We start from the raw sequence: 16,944 nt of genomic DNA, 5'->3' as shown, positions 1-16,944 counted from the left end.
TGATAAATATAAATATGTAGGGGTCAGAAATGGCTCCGAATGATGATTGGTTTTTTGGAGTCTTTTTTTTATTTTTTATTCCAACTCCAAATTTGTTACTTTTACGGGTATCCCGTGAAACCACGAAAATACAAACTGAGACATGGATGCACAGAAAAACCAGAAAAAAAGCAACCTGAGATATGTATGCATAGGAAAAATTCATGTCTAGATTCCTGTCCAGCGGTGGTGTAGGGGTTATAGCACGCAGCACGGATTGCTGAGGACCTGGGTTTGATTCCCAGCGCTGGTCTCTTTTTCTGGTTTTTCTGTGCATCCATGTCTCAGTTTGTATTTTCGATATGGCTCCAAATGGTTCGTGTAACACACGGCTGCTGCGCCGCCAGTTCTCTACTTAAAAGAACTTGGTTTGTTTGTCACGCTGCCGCGTACATGCGTGTCTAAATTTATAGTTATGAGTCTCGATTATACTTAGGTAGATATCGATAGATAGATTTACTGACCTCTATTTTACTATTCGTATCAAAGTGGCCCTTGAAATTTTGCAAGGCAGTGCAGTTAATAAGCTCCAGCTCCCGCAACGCCGGAAAGTGTTGCTGGAGTCTACCGACGTTGAAACACTGGCCCGGCCAGTCTTGTAGCCTCAGGTACAATATGTCGTGCCTGTTAACAGAATAATAAGTTGAAGTCCCTGTTATTTCAAATTTAATAGTACATTTATTGTGCATTAAGAGGCGAAAGAACTCGAGTCATTAAAAACCCTCCGCCTCCGGCGTCGGGCTTCTAGACTCTCGTTAGTAATCCCCTTACGGCCCGTGATACACACAATGATTTTCATCACGTTGCGAGGAAAAAAATGCAAAAATGAAATTATTTTGTGTCTAAACACGTCACAGCTTGGCAAAAGAAAGACGCTGAGAAAACAACTGAATAAAATAATGGCTACCCGCCAATACAGGGGGCTACATAAAAATTCGAAAATCGAAGATCGTACCGTACATTCACCAGCACCAATATCTAACACAACAAGCGTGCATAAATATCTGATACGACTCTATTTCTAGGGCCGGAAGGACGTGTCAGATATTTTTGCACGCTCCGCTGTGGCAGATATTAATGCTGGTGACTGTACCATCCCTTTCACTCTCGTACCTATTAAATAATATTTGCGTCAGCAAAATGATTCCAACATCTATTTTCGAATTGCGTAGTACCTGGCCCTGATTGTCGTCTACAATAGATAATGCTAAGCTAATATTCCAAAATGCTATTAGATTATTTACTAAAATTATTGCAAAACAATTTGATATAAATTTAAAATATAAAAATAACGAAGTTTCATGAAGCGTGGAATTTTTTATGGTGTAAAATTAGGTTAGAGCTAAGTTTTAAAAATGTAAATAAAACATTGGCCGAAATGACGTACCTACTTACTTTTTAAAACTAAAGTCATACAACGCATATATTGATATCTTTGATATTGATATGATATTTCAAATCTCTGGTGGAAACGCAACTTTAGCTCACAGCTGCGATATGCCAACCCTTTCGTTCTAAATAACTTTGGTCACTTTTTAAGTGTGGCAATGATAGAAGCGAGACATTGTGATATCCCAATTTTACTCGTAGTACTAAAGGATTGTTGAAATATTAACTTTAAAGGTTTTATGTAGCATACTCTATGAACGCAGGTTCAAGTTTTAATATTTGGCCGCAGATGGCGCCACTCTTTCTTCTAAGAAAATATTCCGTTTTTGTAACACAGCTTCCTTAGCGATTTATTTTAATAAACTAATAAGAAGTCTTACTCGATATTTTAATTGCCTGGCTTAATAGGTTATGGCCCAGGATACGTGAAATATTAGTATTCACTGCGTAAAAAGAGTAAAGAGCAGAGTTTTTTCAAAGTTATTCACGAGACCGGCAGCCGTCCGGCGAAATTAAAAATGGAGGTTGCAAACTCGATGAAAATTGAAAAATTTGATGGTCGTAACTTCAAGCAGTGGAAGTTTCAGGTTAAGTGTGCTTTACGAGCGAAAGGCATAGATATAAATGAATTAAAACCTGAAAATGCCGACCAGTTACTATCATGGAATAAGAAAGATGGGTTGGCTATGTTTATTTTAACCTCATCGATGGATCTCAATCAGATTTCTCTGATAGAAAATTGTGAAACAGCGAAAGAAGTAATGACCAAATTAGAAGCAATTTATGAACACAAGTCGGAATTTAACAAGATGATGGTGCACGAAAAATTCTATCAATATTGTTATAGTTCAAGTGACACGATGGCACAACATGTCTCGAAAGTGGAAAGCTTAGCAAAACAATTACGAGAATCTGGTGAAGAACTTAGTGACACTGCAATAATAACGAAAATATTGAGTACATTGCCATCATCATATCGTTCGCTTCGACAGGCTTGGTTGTCACTTAACCCAGCCAGTCAGACTATTCAGAACTTGACGTCAAGGTTGATTGATGAGGAGGCGAGTCTTGTTAAAGATACAAGCAGTGAGATGGCTCTTGTGACTAGTAAAAGCAATGTGAAACATGTGAAAGCTAAAGGAAATACAAATCAAGTCAACTCAAGTCATCGCTTTATATGTTACAATTGTAATAAAAGGGGTCACTTTGCAAGAGACTGCAAAGCACCAAAGAAATCTGTTCGCAAGAACCAAGAGCAGCCAGACATGTTAGCATTTAGTGCTGAGAATAGTTCTTCTCCATCGCATGGAGAGAATGTATGGATATTGGATAGCGGAGCCTCAATGCATATGACATACAAGCGAGAATTTTTCTGCGAGCTCATTGAGTATCAAAGTGGAGATGCAAATAGAACTGTCAAATTGGGAAATAAACAAGATGTTCAAGTATGTGGCAAAGGTTCTATTTTAATAAGCAAACTGGTTAAGGGACAGTGGGAGCAAAGTATATTAAAAGATGTACTTTATGTGCCTGATCTGAGAAGAAATCTATTTTCTGAAGGAGCAGCTACCAGAAGAGGGTACATAATAGTGAAGAATAATCAAAGTGCAGTTTTAATGAAAGACAATTTAGTTGTGATGTGCGCGCAGTTAAAAGAGAACAATCTGTATGAGTTGGACATTAAAATTGTGAAGCAAGAAAGTTGTAATGTAGTGCATTCAAACATTAAAGTGTGGCATGAGAGACTAGGTCATGTGAATATAAAAGAAATTCAAAACATGAGTAAGAATGGTGCTATTCCTGTGGTAGTGACTGGAAGTGATACTTTTGTTTGTGAAGCCTGTCAATATGGCAAGCAAGCAAGGCTACCGTTCAAGACATCCCATAGGGGCCCATCTCAGCCTGGAGATATTGTTTATAGTGATGTCTGTGGCCCTATAGAGGAACTGTCTGTGTCAGGAATGAGATATTTTGTTCTTTTCAAAGATGGAGCAACAAGTTATCGCCATATTTACTTCATGAAACAGAAAAGTGAAGTGCTTGATTGTTTCATAAAATATAATGCAATTGTAAACAACAAGTTCTTGCATGACGTGCGCACTCTTCACACAGATAATGGTCGTGAGTATGTGAATAATGAATTTAAGAAATATCTGGATGATCGAGGAATAAAGCATGAGTGTACAGCCCCTTACACACCCCAACAGAATGGCCGGGCCGAGAGAGAATTAAGGACCATAATGGAAAGTGCCAGGTCTATGCTCTATGCTAAAGATGTTGCCTTGAATTTGTGGGCAGAAGCTGTACACTGCGCAGTGTACCTATTAAATAGAACATCATCCAGCCAGACACCTGATGTTTCTCCATATGAGCTCTGGTATGGAGAAAAACCAAGTCTACAGCATGTGAGAATTTTTGGCTCTGTGGGCTATGTACACATCGCAAAAGAAAAAAGAAAGAAGTTAGATAAGAAAAGTGTGAAGATGTTGTTGGTCGGATATGACCAAGAAAACTATAGAATGTATGATCAAACTACAAGAAAAATAACTATATCCAGAGATGTAAAGTTTGATGAAAATTGTATCCTAGAACGAAGAGAAAATTTTGCACAGATAAAAGTAAATGATGATGAAATAAAGGTAAACGAAAATGAACAAGAACAAGGAATATTATCTGTATCGCAAAATGACACTTCACAAACAGACAATGCGCAAGAAACATCATCTGATGACAGTATGCAGAGTGTTGTCAATGATATTGATGAAACATATCACCCTACTAGATATTTTTCACTTGAAGATGAGCTCAGAAGCAATATGACGCTTCGACCCAGGCATAATAGAAATTTGGAAGCAAATTTTATTGAAATCGAGATACCAAAAACATATGAAGACGCAATTACTGGTACAAATTGTCGGAATGGAAGAAAGCCATTGAAGATGAGCTTCAGTCTCATGAGAATAATAATACCTGGACAATAACTGATAGAACAGAAAAGAAGCCTATTACATGTAAATGGGTGTTTTGTGTGAAAGAGAGTAAAGAAGTACAAAGGTACAAAGCAAGATTATGTGCTCGAGGATTCACACAAGTAAAGGACATTGATTACACAGAAACATTCTCTCCTACTTGTCGGTATGATTCTATCAGATTATTATTAAGTGTAGCAGCTAAAAATGACCTCCAGATGCAGCAGTTTGATGTGAAGACCGCTTTCCTGTATGGCGAGCTGTCAGAGGAGATCTACATGGAGGTACCAGAAGGTGTTCAGGTTGAGTCATCTAAAGTATGTAAGTTGAACAAATCATTATATGGGCTTAAACAGAGTTCTAGATGCTGGAATAAAAGTTTTGTTTTTTTTTAACTACATATGGGTTCAAACCATGCCAATCTGACAATTGTGTATTTGTAGGATATTTTGATAATATCAAAGTATTGCTAATTATCTATGTTGATGATGGATTATTAATCTCAAAGAGTAGAAATATTTTATCCATCATTTTAAATGACTTAAGACAGAAATTTGAAATAAAAGTGTTAGATTGTAATTGTTTTATTGGCATGGAGATAAGTCAAAAGCAAGGATGTGTGACTATCAGTCAAAAGCGGTACATAGAGAGCATAATTAAGAAATTTAATATGACAGATGCTAAGGTTGTACTACACCTGCAGATGTTAGTGTACAGTTGAAAAAAAATGAAATTGTTGAGTGTAATAAGTTCCCATATAGGGAGGCAGTGGGAGCCTTATTGTTTTTGTCATCTGTATCTAGGCCTGATATATCTTATGCAGTTAACCTTGTGAGTAGGTATGTCAACAACCCTGGTGTTGCACATGTCAATGCTCTAAAGCGAATTATAAGGTATTTAATTAATACAAAAGAAAAGTCAATTCGGTACTATGGTGATAGTGAGCTGGTAGGGTATTCAGATTCTGATTTTGCCGGAGATGTGGACACCAGAAGGTCGAATACTGGATACATATTTCTTATGAATGGTGGACCTGTTACATGGTGTAGTAGAAAGCAGAACACCGTGGCACTGTCCACTACAGAGTCAGAATATATGGCTGCTGGCGATGCAGCTAAGGAAATATTGTGGCTTAGGCAATTTTTGCTAGACATTAATGAGCCTCAAATATCTGTAACTTTAAATATTGATAATCAGAGTGCAATTAAATTGATTCATAATCCAGTTTTTCACAAGAGAAGTAAGCACATTGATGTCAGATACAATTTCATAAGAGAAAAAGTTGAAAGTAATATAATAAGTATTAAATATGTTGAAAGTTCATCTCAATTGGCAGATTTTCTTACTAAGGCTCTGCCTGTTTGTAAATTTAGGCAGATTATAGACAGAGTGCTGTTTTAAGTTTTGTCAGTATGTCATAAGTAAGTTGGATTGAACTATATACATAGGGATAAGTTAGCCTTTGTATTGGTGTCTCAATGGTTTTAAGTTGATCTTTTTAGTTTTTGTACAGTGAGGGTGTACGTAGATTACATATAACCTTGTAAAATTAAGTGGGAGTGTTGAAATATTAACTTTAAAGGTTTTATGTAGCATACTCTATGAACGCAGGTTCAAGTTTTAATATTTGGCCGCAGATGGCGCCACTCTTTCTTCTAAGAAAATATTCCGTTTTTGTAACACAGCTTCCTTAGCGATTTATTTTAATAAACTAATAAGAAGTCTTACTCGATATTTTAATTGCCTGGCTTAATAAGGATTATGAATAAAAAGGTTGACGTAGCCGTCGCGGTTGATACTAAGCTTTCTGGGAATCACACAAAAACCTTTTCCATATAACGCTCATTTGAATAATCTATGTTTCAATAAAATTATTGGCTCAGGATGACTTCGTCCACAGTCCCATTTCGTCACCTTCTTAAATCGTCGTCATTCGCATGTAGTCTACTGTTCTGATTCGCCAACAACCCTACATCGTCACTTTCCTATCTTGTCCGCTTTCTTACGTGGGCCACAGTACCGGATCGTCAACAGTCTCATTTCGACTACAGTGCTAACACGTCAACATCAACATTCCAATTTAGACCACGGTGCCAACTCGTCAACATTATTGCATAGTTCATTATCTAGACTAATACAAAATAAATGCTCTATAAAATGATCATTGAAAAAGGGTTTTTTTTGCAACTTTGCTCTCGGGATATTTTGCTATTTACAACCCTTAAATTGACCATCTCTGTGAGACAACGTCTGGTAAACGTGGACGAGTGGGCACTGCTGACCAAGTAGTACTGTGATCTTAAAAGAAAATGGACGAGTTGACACTGTGGTCGAAATAGTAATTTAGATAAAATGGGGTATGGTCGATATCAGAAAATGGATGGAAGTTAAGAAGATGGCGATTTAGGAATTGTAGGCTGACGACATGGCATCGTAGACGATTTAAAAAGATGACGAAATGAGACTGTGGACGAAGTCATCCTGAGCCAAATTATTTTGTGAGAGTTGCCTTGCATAAGTTTTAGATAAAAGTTTTATTTTTAATACAAACTTTTTTGCTGATTGTACGTTTTGTTATCTGTACTTCCATTCTCAATAAAATTATTTTCATGGTTTTTTGTAGTTGGTTAAATTTTTTGTTATATTTTTTTTTCACGCTTTATAGTGTAAATAATCTATGATGATGAATAGTTTAATGTCGACTGCTCGCCAACTTTTGCGAAAGACGAGCAAAAATTGCTTAGCAACTGTGTTAAAGTAATTGAAATTCAGCGCGTGAAATACTTGTTATTGAGTAGGTCCTGTGGTCAACTGTGGTCTTCATCATCAGTTCCACTTCACCAAATGATGATTTTCAAGTGCAAATGCAATAGTTACTACTAAATATATCCAAATTACCATAGGTGTCCCTACAATATTTCAAAAGTTCCCTCGATTTCCTTGGGATCCAATCTAATCTAATTGAAGGTATTCCTATACAAACGAAAAAAAAATTTGAAATCTGTTCGTCATTTAAGTTCTGAGGTAACAAACATAAAAAAACGATAAAAAAAATACAACCGAATTGATAACCTCCTACTTTTTTTGAAGTCGGTTAAAACTACATTTCCGTACCAAATTTCAAGTCGATGCCATTTAATCGTTGAAGAGTATCTGTCATACGGAGACGATCCTGGCAAGACCATTCGAAATTTATTACCTTAAATAAAATCATAAACAAAAAAAGGAGAAGGAAGCCGTCATGTCGAATAAGGAGGTTATGGAGATAGCTCTGACTAGAGAAAAGTGGAGGAGCATTCATCGGCTACACCGATAAGTGTTACACTTAAATAAGAAGAGAAATAAAAGCATGTAAAAAAAACTCTCAGCCCCGAAAAGTTAAGGCAGTTTTTGAACAAACTTTAGTAAATATATTTTTTTTTGTTATACCGTACCCTATTTAGAACTTAAAGAAACGGAAAAGGTAAGCTGGGACCGGGAATCAAACCCACGCGTGTCACCATATACACCACAACCTCAGTGCCAGCTAATTAAAGACAAGACAGAGAGGTATTTTAAATCATTCTTTGTGGGAAAACCAAAAGGAGAAAGTTAAACATTTTCGAGTTTAACGCATTCACTGTCACCGACGCATATATGCGTTTTCGTAACTTCGCCCAGTGCCGCTGTCATAACTATTCATACATTTTGAACGCACATGTGCGTCGGTGGAACCTGTGGAAGTCAGGTGGCAGTAAATGCGTTAATATTATCTAAATATTGGGTACGGTCAAGGACTTTAATTCATGAGCTACCATAGAACCTTTTCAAAGGAAATTACATTACGATTTTCCTTGTACATGCGATGTCACTATAACGTTTGCTGTGAAATGGTTCCTTGGGGGCTTATGAATTAAAATCCTTGACCGTACATAGCATAAAAAAATCTATCCTTTTGTATACGACTTTTAACACGCATGCATGTTAGCATAAAATAGGTTAGCTAAATAAATAAAAGGTATAAAACATTAATAAACTTGGGAGATTCCGTATACATTACGAAACCCTTAGAAAATTATTGCTTGATGTTTTTCGTAATGGCTATGGAACCCTATTCTGGGCGTGTCCAACACGCTCTTGGCTGGTTTTTTTATTTAGTTTGCTTTAGACCTTCAACTCCTTTATTAATTCCCTAAGTAGATTTACAACAATACGACAAATTACAGTCGTAAAAGCTAAATAAGAATAAGTAAAAGGTCTGAGCTCTTGATAGTTGTCTGTTCCAGTAACTTCCTAATCTAATTCCTGTATTTATAATATAATCGCGAAGCCTCTTTAATTAAATTCAAATCATTTATTTAATTTATCAAAGACACATAATATATAATTTTTTTTTTGACGTGTGTTTAATTTTATTTGACATTTTGTTTTATTTAGTTAGGATTTATCTTTAGTTGTAATGTGTAAGTTATAAAATTGTAAATTTCCCAATTAATAAATGAGTTTATACATAATATATTAGTAAATAAACTTAAGAAGGGGTTAGTAAGTCAATTTTAGCTACCACTGTATTGACCTGGCAGGGGAATGTAGTCCCGCACAGTGTAGCATTATAGGACAGTCACTTGGGGTTTGTCTGATATCATTTTTATACACTATTTGTTCTAACATGATTCAAATGACACATGGTGATTATGTAACTTCGTGAGGCGGTAACTATTTTTTTATTTTTTCCAACAGATATAATACTTGACAAAATGAAATTACATTAAAACTGCTGATTGTTCGAATATTTGAACTCAAATTTTCTAAAAAATTGTTGTTACTGCGTAGTGCGCAGTAACTGTTTTATATAAACTAACTTTTTCTAATGAACGCCTTTACAATGTTGTTTCAATAGGTCTTCATTGCTAGAGGTGAGAGTTATCGGTAAAAATAAAAGCGGCAAAATGAACGAACTTATTATTAAATTTGAAAGATTGTTCGTCAGAGTCGGATTGTGACACTCCAAGTTTACATTAAATTATATTTTAAAATTAAAATAAAACTTTCAGTTTGACAGCGTAACGTAAAAGGTACAGCAAAAGTATCGATAGTGTGCGTAACAATAGGAGGGACTCTAGTTACGTCAGTTTGGCATCTGTCATTTGAATCATGTTAGAAAATATAGAATATAGAATATAGGATGGTGTTGGGATTTTCCCGCACCCGGCGCATCAAAGACGCAGCGCTCCCGCGTATTATCGCCTGGAAACAATCGACGCGCGCCTCCGCAAACATCCCCGACGCGCTACAGAAGCGAGGCAGTCCCACCATCACCTGGAACGCGTTGTTATGCCACAGAATAACTAATAGTACTACCGTACAGAATGGACTCTCTCGAACAAAAGTCAAGTTTAGGTATAAATTGTTGCCTACTCTTACGACTTGCACGCGAAATTGAAACTTATCATGTTACACGAGCGTTCATATTCCGTTGGGCACCGTTGACTCGAAACCGGTTTGGCGCCAAGAGCACAGGGTTCCCATTCGCCGATGAATAAAGATAACAGTGGGTACTAATATGAATTCAATAAGCTACCTTTAATAAATAAGTGAATAAACTTTAATGGCTAAAGCTACAAAACAACAATATTTTATCAGCAACAGCAACCATTTGGTAGTAGGTACCTCTTTGTTCAATCTTTAGTGATATTTTTGTTTAGTTTGTTTTAAGTTGGCTTGACAAAGTGCCTACTTACTTACAAACAAACATTTGAGCAAACTTAGTTACTTAGGCTATTGTAATTTGTTTTAAAATGGGTCTAAAGTGTTTAATTTTAGGTGAATTAAACGGTATTCAGTCAATAAGGAATCGACTTTGATTGTAAACAATACGAAAATCTACTAAATAAGTACCTACCTGTCGCATAACTATATTCCTTTAGATGCCCTAAAATCCTTGTTATACCTAACAATCTTGTTCTCATTATGCACCTACTACTCTTACAGAGTATTTAACTAATGATGGTTTAAATTAAATGCAAGAAAATGGGTTCTTACCTTTCAATACCTATCTTCCGAAAGGTTGAAAAATGATAATTTCGATTATTTTATCTTCTTTTTATTTATACGGCCGTAAACAATTTCGAAGTCATAGTTTGCAAAAAAAAATAAGTTGGTAGGTACCTACACAAATCACGCGAGCCGCGTCCAGCATGCGAGCTAAGCGGCAACCCACTGCTTTGCACCCAATGGTTAGGTGCGCCGGCCGAACGTACCTAAACTGCGGAGTGTCCAACCCCTGGTTATACTGGACTCGGAGGGCCCTATATGCCCGCTGCGAACACCGAACCCAAAGGCTACAGGTACAGGGAAGGGCAGAAAGCTCTAAATAGAGTAATCCTTACCCCCCCCCCCTGGAGCATCCTGAAAACCTCCGCACTATCATATTCGCACCGACAAGGCCCTCCGTTCCCGTTCAATGTCCATGTCATCCTTGAGGTTGGCTGCCACAACATGACCTCATTTACCCTTTCCATCCGGCTAAGATTAAGATAGATTGCAGGAAGCTCTAAAGCCTAGTTGCGGTCGTTACCAATGACTACATACTGACTCTTTTTCTGGTAATATATCAGACCGTGACTTTAGGGGGGTCGCAAAGCCCCTATTAGTTGCTGGGAAAACTACTTCAATAAAAAAGAAGTTTAAAATATTAATAAGAAAATGGTAACTAATAATATTTTTTGTCATGAAATAAAATCCATGAAAAAAACGGGTAGGCGAGTCGCCAAATATTTCTTTATACTGTTTCTGTGTCTGAATTAAATATATATGTATACATTTTCACGGAAATAAATTGTGGAAGTACTACATATCTTACGGTTAGTAGGTAGGTACTTTGTCAATGCGGGGAGAAGCGTGTCTTTACGTGCGCGATTATCTACTTATTCTATTTCTCTAGAAAGTCTAGAAAGAGAGACATATTCAGTATCGGCATGCATGCAACTAAAGAAAGCAGTAGAATTAAAATACAGTAAATGCTCGGAAATACAAGCTTCTGACAATAAGTTTTTGTTTTCCTTTTGAATTCATCATTAACTTGTTATACTACTATCGTAATTTATTTCATATTTTCAAGCAGAGCAAAAAAAGCTACACCCTTTTACGGTGAGGGGGGCCACTTGACTCTAACGAAAATTAGAACTTTACTATTCTGCAAACAGATGTCTAAATCGAAAAATTATCTCAGCAAACTTATAATGGTTTGAAATACCTTTCCAATGATAACAACGATAGCTCACGCTATGAGCTTAAACAGAGAAAAAAACTCATCTTGTTTTACACTGTATTGGGAGGAACACTAATATATTTTTTTTTTTTACAACTTTTTCCACGTGATTAATATACAGGGTGGAAAAAATGATGGGCCCTGGAAAGAAACTGCCTTTAACCCTTTATTTGGCTCATTTTATTTAAAGGAAACATTCTTTTATTTAAAAAAAAACATGACTGCATTCAAAAAAGGTCAAAAATTAAATAAAATTGTCTTCCATGCTTATGTGTTCTTCGTATAAAAGTTGATGATAAAATAAGATTTGACGTTTTATTTTATTTCAAAGACCAAATGTTTATTAAATAAAATCTTATCTTGCACAATAATCCTACCGATTAGTATAATAATAACAAAAAAAGCGAGTCTTTATTTTTTAATGTTTTTTGCTTCGATTTCCGGGAGAGACAAGCGAACTTTGACAAAAATAAATTAACAATAAGTGAGAGCAGTCACCCTCACAGCCGTTACCTACGACTCCGTTCGCGTAGAATACGTTTATCGCTATCCCGCGCGAACTTTGCAAGTTTTCCGGGATAAAATCTATCCTATGCTTCTCCGTGACAAACTATCTGAATACTAAATTTCATCTGAATCTGTTCAATTGTTTAGTTTAGATGTAATGAAGTAACAAACAAACAGACTTACAAACTTTCGCATTTATAAATTAGCGGGATAAGCTGTTGCTCGCGACTTCTGCAAGGAATTCACTTATCACGCACACAAAGGAACTATACAATTTTCCAGGATAAAAACTATCCTATGTCCTTCTCGGAGTCTCTAAGGGGCTTGTGGAGTTAGTGCATGTAGAATTAGAAACTTAGGTCAACATAGCACCTGATAACTTTTGACAGTGCGAGCCATATGGCCTTGGCAACATTTTACATGAAAATATTTTTGGTGGTGGTGGGTATTTAGTACTCACTGTATTCCCTTCATCCATTGGTTGGAGATGCCGGCTCTGCACCGTAGCCGGTAATGCGTTTGTTCACACTCTGCTTTTGAGGTGAACTCGATCAGCGAACACGGCCTGTTCAGGGTCCACTCTGTCTCATTCCTTCTGTACGGCCCAGGGGTAACTGACGTAGTTAGACTGATCAGTAGTATTGTGTGCGAGAGTACTGAAAAAAATAAAACAATCATGTTTATTATGGCCTTATAAACTCGTAATTCTGTATATCATTGTGTTTATCATGTTATAAAACCATCGAAGTTCACACATAAAAAAATGTTTTTGTATGTGTAGGAATGTTAGCAGCTCTATAGGACCCCCACAAACCAAGACTTAGGGGCTGTTTCACCATCCTTTGATTAGTGTTAACTGGCGGTTAGGTGTGATGCCGTCTCTATTTTTTTTGTTCGAATAGACGGAGACGGAATCACATTTAACAGTCGGTTAACGGTAATCAATGGTTGGTGAAACAGCCCCTAAGATATAAATCACAGACACAGAATATATAATAGTACTAATCTCTAGTCTTAGCAGTTATAATAGACGATGCTCAAGAATAACTTTTTTTAAACTAAATACATCCTTCCATTGTTCTAATCCCGCACTTACAGGCGTTTTGAACGCTTGCTACAACATCATTAGCATTCCATGACACTAGGGCACACCGAAATGATCGGGAATCGGGTACTTTAGAGTAAGTTAGAATAAAACCTTTTTAATTACGTATGTCAGTACATACGTAGTGCATTGTAAGTGTACAAACGTAATGACGTTTTCTGAATTAAAAAAGTAAAATAAAATACAGTTTACGTGTGCCCTACTAATAGTATTTGTACTCCCGATGTGCTGTATTGCTGAACCTAGTTACAATATATACACATTAAATTTATATAATTCCATCATTGTTTATTGAATCAGGCGATACTTTGCGGAGATCCATATTAATGAAGTAAAACTTTGCTCACCCGCGACCTTATAGTTCCTCCACCTCCACACTGTTACAACACACATAAATCACATAAACCTATCTATCACCACCACCACACTACAGTGACGCGTTCAGAGCAAACGACCATACACCATTATGCTACCAGATGTTAGACTCAAGTTTTCAAATTTGAATTTTAATTTCAGCGTTGCGAATCGCATAATCAAAAATCAAATTGATATTTACAATTACTTGAAACAAGCGTCCTGAACAAACAAATATTGAAATTGTTTACACAATCCCCTGATTTTGGGTAGGTAGGTACCTATTACTTATAGACTTTCTGCATAACGTAACATTTTGATGATAGTTTCGAGTAGCTCGTATTTGAACCCAAAACGCCTACCTGTCTTTTCTGTATTGAAAACTATCTGTCAGATATAGTTACACTTGCTGTTTTTTTATAAAAGTATCATATGTTTTAATCCAGGTATAAACTATCTATGTAATAGACTCTTGTTTATTAATTATTTTAATTATTTACTTATTATGTAATTATACATCGGCACCGCCGCCGGAAAGTGTCCAATTTTAGCAATTACCTATCTGACTTCCGCCGATACCGATGACAGTTTAAGTCGACGGTGGCGCCGTGGCGGCCGTTGATACTCTCATTGTTTGCAAATCCGTGGCGTCGTCCGGTGAGCTTTCGGGTATAGACTTGTACCAAGAACCATATATACCTAGTATATATAGTATATGGTCCTTGCTTGTACTATTACTTATTCTGTGGTATAGCTAACACCTTTGTAATTTAGTTCTGTTACAATTGTCAACGTTGCTTTAAAATAAATATACCTAAGTATCTGTAAAAGATGTTTGATTCCAACATACCTAAGTATGTGCCAAAAAGTTTTAGCAAAAAAGTAAAACCGACTCCATTAAAATAAAAAAATAGCAAAAAATGGAACCGACTACAAAACCCTTGAAAATATTTTTCTTTTTTTGAGACGGATCGTTTATTCCTCAATATCCTACTAATACTACCTATTATATATTCTACCTAGTGCCTGTTTCGCCATTCATTGATCATTTTTTAGGGTTCCGTACCCAAAGGGTGCCAACGGGACCCTATTACTGAGACTCCGCTGTCTGTCTGTCTGTCTGTCCGTCCGTCTGTCACAGGGCTCTATCTCTGAAGCCGTAAAAGTTAGACACTTGAAATTTTCACAGATTATGTATTACTGTGGCCGCTATAACAACAAATACTAAAAATAAAATAAAGTTACAAATGAAAGGTTTTCGTCATACAAGAAACGTGTTAAAACCTTCGAACCTCGAACCTCAGGCCTGCAGCCTGCAGGTGGTAGGACCTTGTGCAAGATCCGCCCGGATTGCTACCACCATCTTGCTCGTTAATCCTGCCGTGAAGCAGCAGTGCTTGCACTGTTGTGTTTCGGCGTGGAGAGTAAGACAGCCGGTGAAATTACTGGCACTTGAGGTATCCCATCTTAGGCCTCTAGGGTGGCAACGCATCTGCAATCCCCCTGGTGTTGCAGGTGTCTATGGGCGGTGGTGATCTCTTACCATCAGGAGACCTACTTGCTCGTTTGCCATCCAATCGAATAAAAAAAAAAAAAAAAAAAAAAACCTCGACCTTCGAAGTAATTCTATGGTGTGTGTGAAGTTACCAATCTGCACTGGGCCCACGTGGTAACTACAGCTCACGCCCTCTCATTCTGAGAAGAGGCCTGTGCCCAGCAGTGGGACGTACATAGGATGGGATGACCCGCAGCCTCGCTCGGGCAAAACAATCTGGCAATTGAATTGAAATTTCGATATTTAACTAACTTCCTACCTACCCTGTTCCTACTAAGAGTTCCCACATCGTGGTCTTGATCTACATACTTCATACGAAGAGCACCCATACAAAATTGAATATCTCCTGACTGAGGGTTGGATCCTGTGGGAATAGGAATAAAAAGTAGCTTATGTGTTATTTCAGAGGTTTTCATTCAAAATTCATCCGCTTTAGCATGAAGCTGTAACAATACATGCACGGACGCACGCACATACACAGACTTTTGTTTTGCATTTATAATATTAGTAAGATGTGTTTGTTTCTATGTTCGTGTATCTCTGGAACTTTTTAATCAACCGATTTTTAAGTGTTACAAATGGAAGCTGCACTATCCCAGATTAACGTAATTTACTTTTTATCGCAGAAAAAATAAGTTTCCCACGTACCACAGACTACAAGTTGCGAACAATATCAAGTGTGATATAATTTCTTAGAATCCCCTAAAAATATTGGTAGGGTTTCACATTATTTTGCAGTAGATTGAATTCGAGCAATAATTCCGGGCTTTTCTTGAAACAATTGGAGCAAAATATTCTCGGTTATATTGATAAAAGGTTTATCACTGGCTCTGACAACAAACAACCGTTTGAAGCTTTCGCTAGTAACTAAACCCCTCAGCTAAACCCGAGGCGATTCATTAATAAATTCGTACTGGCCAATGCTACAAAGTTGAAATTTCGAATTTGGTATCGTGCGATAGTAGAAAGTAGCAGAGTACGAGGTCGTGGGCAATAGATAGTATTTATCGACTGCAAAAAAGGAGATGTTATGTTCAATTTGTAATGTTTTTTTTTAAGTATCTTCACCGATTACTCCGTCAATTGTGAACATTTTCATATTTTTTATTGTTCTAAATGATCATACTTCTGAGGTGTCACCTAACGATGAGAGACACCTATAGCAATTTTGGCATTTTTTAAACAATTTATTTACAAATCTTATGCCCATGGCAATAGTTATTCCATACTTAGATTTTCACGTTTATCAACTTTCTTATTAAATTTGACACGAAAAGCGACACTTGGCGGAAAATATTTGTCATAATTACTTAATTTATTTCATTTTTAAGGGACTTCATTATTGTCATAATTTTTGTGCCCTTTGAAGACGTCTTTTGATTTAAGTACCTATATTATTTGACTACGAAGAAATGGAAATCAACCGAGCAAATAGAAAATACTGCCGCGGGCAAAAAATACGCAATATTTATCAAAATATTGTGGCCTCCAATTTTAGAAATACATATTGTGAATATTTTCAACACAAGTTACCTACCTTAACTACTCAAAGAGCGTTCGGTTAGCAGCGCGAATTGCTAATAAACAAATTAGTTCGTTTTAAATATTATTGATTACAATATGTATGTTAGCCTGTATTGTATGGGCCAAGTTGCCCGAAATAAATGGATTTATTATTAACTAGCTGTTGCCCGCGGCTTCGCCCCCGTTGTAATTTCTATAAATTTTATCCCATAAAAACCTTCTCTTGACAATAACGAACACAACAAAAAAATAA

The 16,944-nt window shown here is 36.6% G+C and overlaps 1 protein-coding gene across 1 annotated transcript in view; it reads right to left on the bottom strand.

The window, feature by feature from the left end:
* Positions 1-16,944, bottom strand: part of swi2 (Protein singed wings 2) — a 103,361-nt gene that overhangs the window by 62,459 nt on the left and 23,958 nt on the right. Inside the window, exons 2-3 of the mRNA XM_074100571.1 lie at positions 12,614-12,809; positions 504-663 (exon numbers count right to left, since the gene is read on the bottom strand). Of these exons, the coding sequence (XP_073956672.1) occupies positions 504-663; positions 12,614-12,809 (356 nt within the window). The remainder of the gene's footprint in view (positions 1-503; positions 664-12,613; positions 12,810-16,944) is intronic.

Source organism: Choristoneura fumiferana, chromosome 17 (genome assembly GCF_025370935.1).
Source record: "Choristoneura fumiferana chromosome 17, NRCan_CFum_1, whole genome shotgun sequence".
Classification (NCBI taxonomy): domain Eukaryota; kingdom Metazoa; phylum Arthropoda; class Insecta; order Lepidoptera; family Tortricidae; genus Choristoneura; species Choristoneura fumiferana.
This window is presented reverse-complemented; position numbering and strand designations above follow the sequence as displayed.